We start from the raw sequence: 15379 nt of genomic DNA, 5'->3' as shown, positions 1-15379 counted from the left end.
ATGCAATGCAGGGGGGGGTGAGCTTTAGAGCCAAATCATGATTTCTGTAAGGAAAGGCCTGGCTTTCATTTTCCATATTGAAAGATGACCTTTCTGATACCAGCAATGAGAGACCAAATTTCCCAGTGCTGCATAGCCTATAGGAAAGAGGAAAGTGAATATAATCCCTGAATATCCTCTGCACTGCCTCATTTTAGAGGGAAGCTGCAGGAAGGCATCTTGGATTTATCCTTGGAAATGTGACATTCTTACGGCAGCACAGTCCTGACCCTAGCGGAACCGGCCTTTGCCACATACCCGTTTCTCTAACGCCACCCGTGGGTCACAGCCCCAAATTGGGTCACCTGAATATATGAAAGAGTCGCAAACAAACTTTAAAAATGGATTCTCCCCAGAAATATGTGGGAAGCCCTGGCGTTTCCCTGGCCAGCTGGCAGAGTTCTAGCCTGCAAGGGGCTACTTGGGGTTCTCCATGCTTCACACGGTGGGGCTGGGACCTGGAGTGAGGGGCACTGGGTCGGCACCGGCCATCCATGTTGACAAATGGTACAAAAGGTTGAGAACCAGTGCCCCAACTCATCTTCCCAGGCCCTGCACTCATCCTGCTCGGCACAAGCCAGCCGCGTGGCTGTGGAGTAAGCACAAAGTGACTTGAGAGCTTTCCCCTGGCTGCTGCGCGCGGGACGCACTAAAACTGAGAGGAACCAAGGACCCACACGCGGGGGGGAGGAGGGCGTTGAAGTCACTCTTCCCTGCCTCCCGTTTATGCTGGACTGACAGCAGGTGACTGAACCACGGGCCCTTTCTGTGTAGCTAAAACAGTTGAACCCAGCGGAGCAAAAGCACGCCCCGCTCGGCAGAGCAGAGCTGCACATGCGCCCCCTTTGCCTCTCTCTCGGGCTAGGCGCGATCTTAGTCGGGCTCCTCGCTCGTGACGTCACGGGGCAGCCGGGAGCGGCCCGCGCGCACTGATAGCGGCGGGAGCGGGGAGGCGGCTCCTGCGAGTGCTGCTGGGACGCGAGTGGACTGTACCAATGGTGAGGGGTGGGTCGTACCAAAGTGCGCTTCGGCGGAGGGTACGGGGGTGGCGGAACCCACGGAGCCGGACCCGAGCGCGGTGCGGGGGAGGGGTACGAGGGGACGCTTGGCGAAGGGGGAGGGGACGGGCGGCTCCCCGGGGCCTGGCGCCGCTGCCGCCTCCCCCCCTCTTCCCGGGTACGTGGGAGGTGCCGGGCCCGCGCGCTCGGAGCTCGCACGGACGGAGCCACCGCGCTCGGTGCCCAGGGTGAGGGGCCGGGCCGGGCCGCGGTGCTTCCAGGTGAGCGTGAGGGGCCGGGGTAAGGGTGGGGTCCCCGGCTGTGGGGGAGCGGCGGCCCGGGCCGGCGGGAGTGTGGAAACAGGCCTCTGCTTTATGCCTAGGCGGGGAGAAAGGGCCCCACCCCCTTCTCTCCATATCCCTTTGCAAAGCCTTCTGTGTGCTGGGGAAGGGGCCTGGCTCAGAAATGCCCTCCTGAGAGAAGGGCCTTTGTAACCTGTGTAAGTGTTTCTATATTTCTGTAGCTCGTCCTGGGTTGCACCAGAAACTGCAGGCTTGGGGGCTGCTTGGGTCGGGGTAACTTCTCCAAAATACTGCAGTGTTGCAACCTCCACTGTAAGAGTAGAGGGCACCCCAAAACCCCTCATCTCCACTGCTTTGTGAAATTGGGATGTCCCTTGGACATGCCCTCACTGAGGCGTTAGGCAGTCGGCAGCAGTTCTTATCTGTTGCTCTGTGGCAGAAACCACAGCCATTGTGGCTCTGAACATCTGGACTTGGTCTGGCCTTTGGATTGTGTCTTGCTGGTCTAAAGTGGGGGTGGTAGGCCTTTGGCCAGCTTCAACTTCTCGATACTCTTGCCTAGATGTGTGCATTGAAGGTCTTGGCGTGATGGTCGTAGACCTCTTTATGCATATCACGATCCAGAGGATTGATGGTTCCCTGTATACGCATACTTAAGCAGAAGGCAGGGTATAGTTGCACCTGATAGACTAAGTCAGAAATGTAACTTACTTTACGAAAGCAGGTATGTAATTAGGCGCATGAAAGATCTGGCCTCCAGTTCTGCTACACCAGTGGTGCTCAACCCATGGTCCCATAGGTCAAATCTGGTCTGCAGCACCATGCCATCTGTCCCACAGAGCTCCACATAGCTCCAAAAATGTGTTGTCAAGAGAGCAGTGGCATTTTTCCCACAGTTACATTTCCAGACCTGTGGGGACTCTCAGACCAGGCAGTGTTGGATCTAGTGCCCAATCCTGGGACACAGGTGGCTGGGATGGAGTGGTGCCAGATCCCCAGGACCCAGTCCCAGTGCACTGTGGCAGGAGTGGGCAGTGCCAGGCCCCTAGGGCCCATTCCCAACATGCAGGGGTAGGAGGGAGCTGTGCTGGGCCCCAGGGCCTATTCCTGACATGCAGGGCTCCATCTGGCTTGTGAACCAGCCCCATCCCACTTACCTGGCCCACAGGGCCAAAAGGTTGAACACTACTGTTGTAGACTATCCGTGGGGAGCTAGTACATAATCTGTGTTTCCCTGGAGGTGTATTTCACATTGCAGAACCATACAGCCCTCCTACTCATCTAAATGGCCAACATTTAGATACCTCCAGCTTTAACTGTACTAAGATACTTCTCTTTGCTCATAAGTCTGCTTCCCCCAACTGCTTAAAGTATATGCATCTTACCAGGACCTTTAACCTAAGAAGATAAAGAGATATCTGGGCAGCAATACAATGGCCCCCTTTCTCAAGTACTCTAGTGTAGTGGTTAGAATAGGGCATAGAAGACCTGTGTTCTAGGCCATCCTCAGCCTCTCAGTAGTTTGAAGCCACCCCTCTTATATCCTAGCAGAGTGCCCTAACTGGCCAAGGTTTGGGGGACACACCTGCAAGCACCTTCTACCCCCATGTCCTCTTGGCTGTCCAGCAACTCAGCTTTAATTGAGAGAGAGTCATGAGGCCAAAAGGAGAGCAAGCAAGAGGATGCTTAACTCTGATCCTGGGGGGAGAGCTGCTTCAGCTTCAAAGTTTGTTTATGCATTTTACCCCATGACGTTTTAATTCGAAGTGCTTTCTACAGACTGATGCGTATGTGCATTCAGTGTAAGTCATGACTAGGGATCTCTGCAAATTTTGGAGGAAGCGCTCGCCATATCAGCTCCTTTAATTTGCTTAATTTCACAACTTGCTTTCCCTCCCCTCAGCTCTGATTGGTGGAGGGACCCTGCCGGCCAGGTTGTTTGTCGCTGATCGCAGGGGAATTGAAAACTGAAGTTTTAAATATGCTATGGTTTTTGCCTCCCTGATGGTTAGCAGCAAGATGGTGGAGGGGGGGCACCTCTGCAAATCAACAGTGGGGAGGCAAAAACCACAGCGTTTTTAAAATTGCAGTTTTTGCTTTCCCAGCAATCAGCAGCAAATGACCTTGCCAGCAGGGCCCTTCCACCAATCAGGGCTGGGGGGAGGGGGGGAGGTGGCAAAATGAAAAAAATGAAAGAAGCTGCTGTTGGGGCATTTAGCTCTGGGATTTATGGAGATTCCTAGTCATGATCCTATTTTGAATCATATTTTAGTAACATGGGGTAGACGTTTAGTGACATCTGCTCCAATGGATCTACATCAGTGTACCTGACTGGAGACTAGTTTGCAAAGTGCAGAGTGATTTGAAAAAAAAATCACTAATCCTTAGGATTAGTCCCCAATTAATCCTTAGGGTTAATCTACTTCTCCCTTCTGCAGAAACAGCATGTATGATTAGATGCGTCACAGATGTGTGATTTCAGAAGAGGTTTGATTGCTGAGACAGTCATCTGGTGTCCCAGAAGATGAAGTGCAACTGTGTCTCCCAAGTCCTCGGCAGATTCTTCAGCTGCTGGTTAGAAAGTGGATACCACCACAACTTCAGTTTAGTGTCAAATTGTTGCAAGCTGAGGTTGCCTATAATTTCAGGGAGTTCTGCAGCACTCTATGTCTTTATCACAGTATAGTACAAATGGACTTGGATACTTTTGGGGAAGCACTGTGCTGCTTTTGAACGTGCATAGTAGAGATGAACATAGTTGCGTAGGAGAAAACTGCAGCTATGAATGGCTTAAGCATGTAAAATTGATTCAAGCCATTATGCAAGATGAAGTAAAATGTTGTTCAGTGCTAAGACACTGGTTTCTAGACAGCTGAAACTGTGTAAGTGACACTTACACATGTTATGTGTAAAATAGAATTGTGCTACTTGGTAACAAGAGGAAAGGACTACATATACCATCTTAGGTAAAATCTGCAACAACATAAAAACACTTTGGAATATTCCATTCTGAATTTCTACCTGATGTTTCCTGCAGAAGGGAACGTTTCAGAAATTTGTCTGTGAAGGTCTCATAGTTGTAGCCTGCAAGCTCCATAGATCCAACTACAGAAGCCCTCTTGACAACCCCACATATCCCAGGCTGCTTCCGCAAAGGGGTTTTTATCTCTTCATTCCCTCTGTGTCCCCACTGGCAGCTTGTTCTTGGGATAAGACCTTAAGCCTGCTCAATCTTATTCTTTTAAACAGAGATTTGGTGTGGAAGCAGTGAGACCTCATAAACAGAATCCATAGTACCGTTCTTGCATGACTTTTTTCAGAGTAGGACTCACTAAATTGACTTTTACCCTTCCCTTTCTCTTCTCTCACCTAAAAACTTTTTTTTTTACCTGGTTTTCTTACCTAAAACCAAAGTAGAAACTCATTATTGCAGTTTGTATACAGTTTAACTATATATGTAATAGAAATTATTCTTAAGAGCACACCACATTTTAATACAGTAGCTGCCACAAAGGAAATCAGTTTTGCTCTTTAGACAAGTATAAGTGATTGTTTTATTATTCCTTTGTGATGTTATTATTACCCTTCAAGGGCAAAAATAAGAATGGAAGGGAAGAGGTGACATATATTTCAAATAATATTTTAAATGTATCCCTCCATTTTAAAAATCTAATTTTATCTTATTCTAGGAATTATTAATCAAAAGCAACAGAAAGATAAATCCAGATATACTATACTGAAGAAATCCGTTACAATTAACTATTATAAATGGAAGGATTTAAAATATGTAATGGATGACAGAGATAAGATAATAGCTTTTTAGAAGATAAGCCATTAACAAACACTTCAACCTGCTTCTGTCAGTGCCTGAAAAAACATACAGGTAGTGCTTACCATAAATCATAAAAAGCTACAGTCAATTTACAAATCACATCTATACAGGAGCCTATGGAAAAAAGCACAGAGTTCCACTAGAGAAACGTTGTCTTCAGAAAAGCATGCCCAGTATTCAGTAGCACATGGTCACTAAGAATTGGATCTTTGTGTAATAGTGAAATGATAGTTAACAGAAGTATACATATTCTCTGATGTGCTGACAAACTGCACCCCCAAGTGGATACATGGCTTAACCATAGTATATTCAGGTGTTTTGTCTGCATATTTTCCTATCTGAAAGCATTAAAATAATAACAATCTCATACATATTTTATAAAAACTGCTTTGAAATCTTGAAGTGAAAGGCAGGGTAACTACCAAGTATTATTATTAACAAAAGGTATACTTTTGCAAAAGAACTTTTGCAAGCACTTTTTAAGATGGGCAGCTGCATTAAGGACAGTATTACCTTTTTGTATGCAATGTATTTCTCTTTTTGTACATTAGAAGCCTGCCTTTTGTGGCATTCATGTGAAGGTTCACGTACACATAAATCAGTATGAAATGTGGCCATATACACTACACTAAAATAGCTATGTGTAACATGGCAAGTTTTTATGTGGATTACCCCAATCAATATTTTTTCGGTGGAAATGGTAAAACAGACTGTCTAGACCAGTATTAAGATAGTTTTGTAATTAGATGCTGTCATGATTGTGACATTGCAGGGTCTGGGTGTGCAGTGTAATGACTTTTCTTTGCCTCTGTTGCATTAGGTTCCAGTTGTTATCAGGTTTCCATTCAGGGTTAACAATGGGTATGTTGCCATTGTTCCACATCGCCCCATGTGTTTTAGTGGGACCCTGTACCAGTGGTTCTCAACTTTTTTTTACCAAGACCCACTTGTAAATAATGATGGCCAGTCCTGATCCAGTGCCCTTCACTCCCAACCCACTGCCCCCTATCCCCAGCCCCCCCATGTGTAGGGCAGGGGGTGGATGTGTGCGGTGGGGGGGCAATCAGCCCCTTGCAGGCTGGAACTGGAGTACTGCTTCCAGTTCTGGGACTGCACTTTAGCAAGGACATGAGAGAGTCAGAGAAGGGCTACCTGTATGATCAGAGACTTGTGTGGCAGGCCATACAAGGAAAGGCTGAGGGATCTAGGACTCTTCAGCCTGAAAAAAAGTAGGCTGAGAAGGGACTTGGTAGCAGCTTACCGCTACATCAGAGGCGTACATCAAGGGCTTGGTGAACAACTGTTCACCAGGGCACCCTTGGGGAAAACTAGGATTAATGGTCGCAAACTCCTGGAAGACTGTTTCAGTCTCAACGTTAGGAAAAACTACTTCACAACTAGTGTCCAGACTGGAATAAGCTCCCTCCAGAGGTAGTGCAATCACTCTACCCTGGAAATCTTCAAGAGGAGACTGGACGGTCACCTTAACTGGGGTCAGGTGACCCCGCCGTCTTCCCTGTTTGGTGCAGGGGGGCTGGACCCGATGATCTTCTGAGGTCCCTTCCAGCCTTACAATCTATGAACTCTGCCAGCCTGCAAGGGAAAAGCCACTGGTTTCCCACATTTTTTCCCGTTAAAGGAGAATCCATTTTTAAAGTTTGTTGGGTCCTGGCTGTAATTATTACTGTTCTTTTGCAGATGATGAAGATTCTGTCACATGTCGATTACAAAAGATCCAGGACAGAAGCAGGTCTTCACTGGAATTAGTTTTTAGCTACTTATGAAGTTCCTGATTTTAAGCTGGTGCTATTGCAATGAAGAAAAGGAGAAGGATTACTGCAAATCTAAATGAGAAAATACATCTTGGTCATGAGAGAGATGCTTCGGATCGGATCCTTGTAGTAGACTGTGAACAAGAAATCATCACTAAGTCTGGATTGGCGTCTACAGACCAGCTTGAATGCACTCAAGAAGTTCCTCCATCACCAGAACAAAGAAAGCTGTTCAGCTCGCTGCAGTATAACAAAAATCTTCTTAAATATTTAAATGATGATAGACAGAAGCATCCATCTTTCTGTGACTTGCTCATAATAGTAGAAGGAAAAGAATTTAGTGCGCACAAAGTTGTTGTTGCTGTTGGCAGCAGTTATTTTCATGCTTGTTTGAGCAAAAACCCCAGCACAGATGTTGTCACACTGGACCATGTAACACATTCTGTCTTTCAACACTTGCTAGAATTTCTGTACACCTCTGAGTTCTTTGTATATAAAAATGAAATCCCTTTAGTTTTGGAAGCAGCAAAATTTTTAGATATTATAGATGCAGTCAAACTGCTGAATAATGAGGATGTTGCCCCCATACAGTCTGAAGTAGTAACTGAAACCCCAATACCAGCTGAGACTCTCAATGATCTGACTAGTAAGCTATCAAATAGTCATCAGTGCACTTTTTGTGGTCGAAATTTCTGTTATAAAAAGTCCTTAGAAAACCACTTGGCTAAAGCGCACCGATCCTTTTCGTTGGAAAAAAACCATGGGTTAAAAATGGTTGAGAGAGCAGACTTTTCTACCAGAAGATCTACCAGAAATCGTAAATGCCCAGCCAAATTTGATAACAGTGATAATGAAAGTGGTGATGTATCTGACAGCAATTTTGATAAAGTCAGTTCTGACAAGGAAACATCTGATAAAAATGAGTTTGATGATAGTGGAAGTGAGTACAATGTAGATGAAGCACAGGAAGAAGAAATGTCAGGTGAAGACTCTGAGACTGAAGAGCAAAGTGAAAAAGAACATGGAGCTGAAGAGAGTCCTGAGCCAGTTGATTCTATAGGAAGTATTCCTGAAGGGTTAGCTCCAGTAATGATTCAGAGCAGTAGTAAAAAACTACTTCAGTGTCCCAAGTGCGACAAAACATTCGATCGAACAGGTAAGATTCATCAAAGTTTTTCTTCTGCTTTACCACATGGTGGTGCTGTTCAGATGCCAAACAGACAGAGCTGTTTCCAAATTTCATATTTTCAGAGAATTGTTGCTGTGGCTGCAGCTTAGTATGAGATGTTAATTTTCATGTGTAATCAGAAATTACCGTTGCTGTACCATTATTTTACAATTAAGACATAGATCAATGTGAATTCTATTTATTAAACTGCAAATTAAACTACTTTTCTCTTTCTTACTCTTGGTGGTTAGCATAGGAACAGTCATGAAAACAGGGAGGTGAAAAAAGCTCTTAATAATATGTAAGGTACATAGTAGGAAATCTGAAATATGGCTTTGACTTCGTAACCATCACTAACTGTAGGAGATCGATGTAGCTGACTTTTCTATTATCACATGAAAGGCCATCAGAGGAATTATTGTTTACAATAAAAGTATTGTCTTCTGTAGTCATGCCTTCTTGAAGATCAAAATGCTTACTTATACAGTTATATAGTTTCAGTTAACATATCTCATCCATATTACTTACAAGATGCATTTAGTTAGTGCAATGCTAATATATTGAAGAACATAATGAGAAAATGATGAGAAATTGATTGTAGAAAACTGTATTTCTTTCATAATGAGTTTTCATGTTTGTAAAAATCCAGTAACTGATTTTATAAGATGTTTTGATGCGTTCTTGTACATCGTATAGCAAAATAGTCCTAATTTCATTTCTGCTTGGAAACTAGGCAGTAGTATATAGCTGTTCTTGTAGTAATCTTAACAACATTTTAGATCTGAACAAAGGCAGAAGTTGTGTTACATAGATACTGGTGATAACTCTTAGCATAATTACCTTTTTTTACTTGGGAATCATTTTCCACTGAAACTTTGTTGTCGAGTTTAATTTTATACCATTTATTTGCAAGATGACTTGGTTAGAATTCTAGTTGTGAGATTAACTTGCTCTGTAAAAATATTTTAATTTTATCTTTTATTTTATTGTTTTTTGTTTATATATGATGAGTGTTTCATACCCTTGTGAACAATGCTGTTTGTACCCAGAGCTTCACAGAGCCATATCCCATGGTCTGCCCAAATGAGGATCAAGTTCTGCCTATGCTGTTCCCACAAACATTCCCATTGGCCTCAAAGATGAGAATCTGGCTTTGGGCTTTTCTGTCTCTTTCAGCTGGGGTAATAAACACAATTTAGACTGGCTATAGGAGGAGCTGAAGCTTTTCAATGATTTTTGAATTCTGGAAAGTTAGGAAAAGACAGCAAAACAGGATCAGGCTTTTTTGATATTGCTACAAGAGTTGAATTGTAATTTTTTTTCATACTGAAACCTCTAGAACTTATAGTATTACCTTGGGGAGAAGTAATTTGTACATTTCCTTACCTGTTGGTGCAAATCAAGCATACCTCTTATGATGATTTGTGAATTAGAACATTAAGGCAATGGACTGTTTTAATAGTAGCACACTTGAATACAGCTTACCAAATAATATCATATTTGTTAGTTAAATTTGGTAACTTTTAATAGTGCTTTTCATTTTTAAAGCACTTTGCAAACATTAAGTAGTTGATCCTAACAACAGCCTGGTAAGTACTATTATCCACATTTTACAGATGGGGATACTGACAGAGGTGAAATGAGTTGTCCAAGGTCACAGATTATATAATATTAACTTTCAGCATAAAAAGGTGAGATTTATCTATCTTTGTAATGGAATGTTTAAAATAAGCCTTTATAGAAAATTCTCTGAATTTGACATCTTTCTGTTTTTAATGCCTAAAGGCTGTTCTATAGAGGCTAAAAGCTTGTGAAGATTTACCATTTTTTAAAATTAAATAGTTTGAATGATAGCAGTTATACAAGCAGATCTGCAACCCTTTTCTCTTGCAGTCTCATAACTTAGAGCCACAGGTTTGTTCTGTTTAAAAACGTAGAAAGGAAAGCAAATATGTGATAGCTTTTTCTTAAAATGTCCCAGTTTCTGTTTTCAAAAACCACAATTTATTTCTTATAAAACTCTAAAACTCTGCTAGGTCTGTGGAAAAGTAAAATAATATTAATAATAAAAATCCCTTTCACACTAAATCATGACCCTTTAATTGTTGTCCTATGGGCAGACTGTTGCATTATCTAAAATTAGACCTTCACCCTACTTAAGTGAAAGTGGTAAATAAATTTGGGGTGGGGAAAGTATTATTATTTACATCACAGCGGTGCTTAGAGAACTCTGATAATGGCTCATTTATTAGGGTATCTGTCATTTAGTTAGTCTTCAGCCATACCATGATAAGTTTTGTTTTTAAGTTTAAGTTTTGTTTTTAAGTTGTCGGACTCTTCATAACTTTGCAGGCATTCTTTGTAAGTTAGTCTCTTTAAAGGAAGAAACAAACTCATTACTATGGGTAAAGTACCTTTACAGTGACAAATTCAAGAGCATATACATACATGATAGCATAACAACATTCAGAGATGGAGTGAAAACAAAATATTGCCATCTTGAAAGCATTAAAGATGGGGATGTACTGGAGAGCCTTTGAGTGGTTGATATAAACATAGTACAGCTCAACAAAAATTAGTGAAAAAATATAATTCATATGTGGAACATGCCTAGATTTTCATAAATTTAGTTTGCATTACTATCAGGAAACTCAAACTTATATGACACTTAAATAAGAACTCTATCCTGTCAAGCTTTCTTTAAGATATACTCCGTTGAGTGAGGTTTCCAATAACACAAAGAATTGACTGAAGGTGATGAATTATGCAACTTAACTTGTTTACTAGCCAGACTGCCTTTTAAGCTGTCTGTAACAGAAGATGCTCTGTTTTATTTCGTAGGCAAATATGAGAGTCACACACGTGTGCACACAGGTGAAAAGCCCTTTGAGTGTGATATTTGTCATCAGCACTACTCAACAAAATCCAACTTGACAGTTCACAGAAAGAAACACAACAGTAATACAGAATTTCATAAAAAGGAACACAAATGTCCATACTGTAATAAACTGCATGCAAGCAAGAAGACCCTAGCAAAACATGTCAAGAGGCAAGTATGAGCAGGATTATATTATATATTTCTCTTTAATGCATTTTCCAACCCTAAAACTGTAGTATAAAATAAAAAGAAAACTGTTCCATTTTGGTTGGTTTCTGGGAATGTTTTTAAAAATCAGATATTTTCAGAGGACACAGGAAATTACTGTTAGTTATCACAAAAGCTTGTGTGAGGATAGATTGATCATCAAGTATCCTGGTTTCCTCTGTTAAAAAAATCTAAAATTCTCTGCTTAAAAACCCCAAATCCAAGGTTTTCTGCAATTAAAATGAAACACCACTATATAGATATCTATAGATATATGTATGTATGTATTTATTTATTTATTTATTTTATTATAATGATTGAGGCACTGGTAGGCTTCCAAATTGCTTTAAAATTGTAAATATTTCAATTAAAACATTGCATTCAACTGATACCTATCTATATCTATCAATAGGTATCAGTTGAACACAATGTTTTAATTGAAATATTTACAATTTTAAAGCAATTTGGAAGCCTACCAGTGCAACTCAAGAAACAAACATTTTGTTTAAATGAAAGCTGAGTTAAAAAATGTGCTTCACTTAAGTCTGATATGGAAATGAGCAGGCTAGGAGGTGACTAGAGAACAGGAATTTGGCACTGTGTAATACTATCATATAAATAATACAGCAGTTAGGTCATAAATGATTACTTGGTTGTATTGTCTTTCCTTCTAGGTTTACAGAACGTTAGAAGTGACATGGGGTAGTCCTGAGCATGGAACATGGTTGCCCCCTCCTGATCCTTGTGATTAGGCAAGGCACAGTCCCAAATCTGGATGCAGTTGCCCCCTGGGATTGGGCCTGGTGCAGCTCCAGTCCTGGTTTGGCCATGGCAGTGGCATGTTTAGGATCTGAGGAATTTTCTGCTCCATACCAAACATCATGCCTCCTGCCATGCATGTGTGTCATGGCAGGAGGCATGATGTTCAAGATGGGGCATAACATTCCTCAGATTCCATTTGTACTATTATTGTAATGTCTGTCAGAGACAATGGTGAACACCCAAAAAAGATACCTGAATTGCAAACTATGGGTTAATTTGAATCTAGACATAAATGTTAACATAGTAGGCAGTACTTATTTGGAAGGAAAGAGGTTTTACTGGAATCCTTAGAACTGATCAGGGGAATCTCTCTTAATTGCCTTCTGTTCTGAAGCTTTGTCTCTCTTTTTTAATTTATATCAGTATGTTAGAAGTAATACCTAATATTAATAAGTAACTATTACTTATATTCTTGTAATTATGTTAATGCCTATGTCAATAAATAATAGACCAGGTGGTTAGTTAAGTGCATGTAACTTCAGAATTTTTCATCCCAAGAAATAGGTATCTGGTTTTTACTTTAAATGGTAGCTGGGTTAAAAAAAATGCATTTCAGTTAAGTCTGATAGAGAGGTGAGCATGTTGGGAGGTGACTACAGGAACAGGACTTTGGCACTATTAAATATGTTAATTTATATGAATGTAAATAACAGAGATGTAAGATCATAAATGATTATTCAGTTGTACTGTCATTCCTCCTAGGTTTCATCCAGAGAATATACAAGAATTTCTTTCGATCAAAAAGACGAAGAGCGAAGGCTGGAAATGCGATGTAAGCATTACTTTGATTTTAGAAAGATCAGACATCTTAAAGATTTATACTAAGAGTTTTCCAAAAATATATTATATAGAAATTGCTTAGTTTTATGGCTTAATGTGCACTATATTTTTATGTTTGCTGTAGATCTCAGTAAGCTGTGTAGGCCATAATGAAGTTTTGCTTTTCTGTCAGTCGAGCTGAATTTTATTAATTGCTATATTTAGGACTTTGTAGTTCTGTATAAAGGACCAAATTTCATTTTATAGGTGGCAAAAGATGTTAATTTTTTACTAAATCCTCTGTCATATTTTTATGAGTGGTAGAAAACAAATAAAGCTAGTATTAAGAAATTAGAACTTTATCTCGATTCTCCATGCACATCCCATAAAATATATTTGCTGCCTTTTGAAAAGATAGAAGAAACTTGTGAGTTAGTATGAGTAAAGTTTTCCTTCATACTTTGTTTGGCTGCGTGTTCATGCCAACTGAATCAGTTAGCAGATACCAGGTGGCCTTTTGTGTACCACAAATGAGGAGGATCAACAAACAAACCCCCCCCCCCCAATTTATTTCTAGTTGATTAGATGTTTGAACAAATGTTTCTGTCATTTTAGATTTGTAAGAAATCTTTTGCTCGAAGACTCCATTTAGAAGAACATATGATTCTTCACTCTCAGGATAAACCTTTCAAGTGTACCTATTGTGAAGAGCACTTTAAATCCCGGTTTGCAAGATTGAAGCATCAAGAGAAATTCCATCTTGGTATAGAAACCTCATTCTGATTTTTAAACTATTGATTTGAAGTAAAAGTGTTCCTCTTATGGTGTGCATCCTTACCCAATTAGTAAAATAGGTCTGTGGGCAGAACCAGGTTCTGGACCTGGTGCCTCACCCAAACCCTGGAGGTAGGTGGAGGAGGTGCCATGAGCCCAATATAAGGGAAATCAGTGTGCCCGAGACCTTTAAAAAGCAGGCGTGCAGCTGGAAAACCCAGCTGCACACCCAAGAATGTACCTGTAGCTGGGTTGTAGTCATGCTTTTAAAATTCCCTGGGTGCTCATACCTAAACAGCAGGGAGAAGTTCTCCAGTCTCTGGCTTCTAGTGCCTAAGGAAGTTGGAGAGTCAGGCTGTGGGGGATAAGAGTCTCCTGGTAGTGTTTAAATTCCCCAACAGGTGCAGCCCTTGGACCCCACCCCTCCACCCCCGAATTTGCCAGGTTCCAGGTTTTGACAATCAGCTAATTGTAGCCTTGGCCCTGACAACCGTGGTCACAAACAGGACCCGGGGTCTCCTAGCCAGTATTGATAGTCAACTAGTTTTCATCTCACTGAACTGGTGACTCCAACTGGTGCAGATCGGGGGCCGACTATCAGCTGCATGTTGGCTCCCACCATAAAAATCAGCTGATTGTCAGCTGCAGCCGCAGATAGCATAGGAGCTCATTCAAATCCCCTGAATTTCTGGCTGCCAGAGCTGACAAGCAGCTTATTGCTCATTCTGTCTGGATCTGCAGGCACTCCACTTTCAACTTGCTGGTTCAGTAACGGTGAATTTAGGAACAAATCCCTGATTGTGCCCCCTGTCATGCATATATGTTACAGTATAAACAAGAGAGTTGCACTCTTAATCTGTGTTGGGTGTTAGTATTTTACAAATACAGTAAAATCTGTTATCTGGCATTTAAGTAATCGGAAATTCTATTAACCGGAATTTCTGGCTGGTTGGTCATATGCGGGAGGGGGCGGGGGAAAGCTTGCACACAGTGTCTCTGCCACCACTCACCACCTTGTGCTGCTGCCGCTGCCAGCCAGCCCCCCCCCCCCCCCCCAATTTTTTTTTTTCAATTTTTTCAATTTTTTTTTCCAAATTTTTAGTTTGAAAATCAAACTAAAATATTACAGGATAAATTGCCAAAAGAAAAAAAAATCTTATATTTGAAATTGCCAAAAAGATTTGTTATAATATATCAATAATGTGCTAGGCCATCTTTTTGTTGCAGATTACAGTGAACCAGAAACCGGCTCATATGCATTACTCACAACTTAGTACTGTGTTGTGTATTTTCTGCCAGGACCTTTCCCATGTGATATTTGTGGTCGTGAGTTTAATGACACAGGAAATCTGAAACGTCATATAGAATGTACTCATGGAGGAAAGAGAAAATGGACATGTTTTATCTGTGGAAAGTCAGTAAGAGAAAGGTAAGGGGTTACAGACACTTGACTTAGCCTTTGATTTTTTTAATGTAAAAGAAAAGCTTTTGAGGTTTTTAAAATAGTTAACTTCAGGAGGTTATTTCAAAAGTAGTATCTCTGATAAAGTCAACATACAAAAAATAGTTTTTGTTTATATTGAGGTGTAATTGAAATACTACAGCTTGCATTAAGTTTCTTTCTGTTTTCCTTTGAGAAGAAACTAAGGATAACAGAGAGAAAGGTAGCAGTCATTTAGTCACATAAGCAAATCCAGTTAAGTGCATTTTGGGCTGTATACACATGTAACAGGGGATCCCAGCTCTGTTACTCTTAGAGGGATGAAGAACTAGAGGAGACATGGGGGTCCCTTTAAAATTTGGACTTTAGCCTGAAGGGATAGATCTC

At 41.3% G+C, this 15379-nt stretch overlaps 1 protein-coding gene across 3 annotated transcripts in view; it reads left to right on the top strand.

Moving 5' to 3' along the window:
* Positions 1-970: 970 nt before the first annotated feature.
* The window catches only part of ZBTB41 (zinc finger and BTB domain containing 41), a 30260-nt gene continuing 15851 nt past the window's right edge, over positions 971-15379 (top strand). The window contains exons 1-7 of one of the 3 annotated variants that reach the window (XM_019491197.2): positions 1209-1318; positions 3778-3913; positions 6870-8099; positions 10953-11160; positions 12721-12790; positions 13393-13540; positions 14851-14980. In XM_019491197.2, coding sequence (XP_019346742.1) covers positions 6986-8099; positions 10953-11160; positions 12721-12790; positions 13393-13540; positions 14851-14980 — 1670 coding nt within the window. In that variant the 5' untranslated portion in view covers positions 1209-1318; positions 3778-3913; positions 6870-6985. Of the gene's footprint in view, positions 1038-1208; positions 1319-3777; positions 3914-6869; positions 8100-10952; positions 11161-12720; positions 12791-13392; positions 13541-14850; positions 14981-15379 lie in introns of those variants that run through there. The other 2 variants (XM_006263603.4, XM_019491198.2) reach the window with 2 other exon arrangements.

This window comes from Alligator mississippiensis, chromosome 5 (genome assembly GCF_030867095.1).
Source record: "Alligator mississippiensis isolate rAllMis1 chromosome 5, rAllMis1, whole genome shotgun sequence".
Taxonomy (NCBI): domain Eukaryota; kingdom Metazoa; phylum Chordata; order Crocodylia; family Alligatoridae; genus Alligator; species Alligator mississippiensis.
The sequence above is the reverse complement of the archived record's forward strand: the minus strand, read 5'-3'. Positions and strand labels throughout refer to the sequence as shown.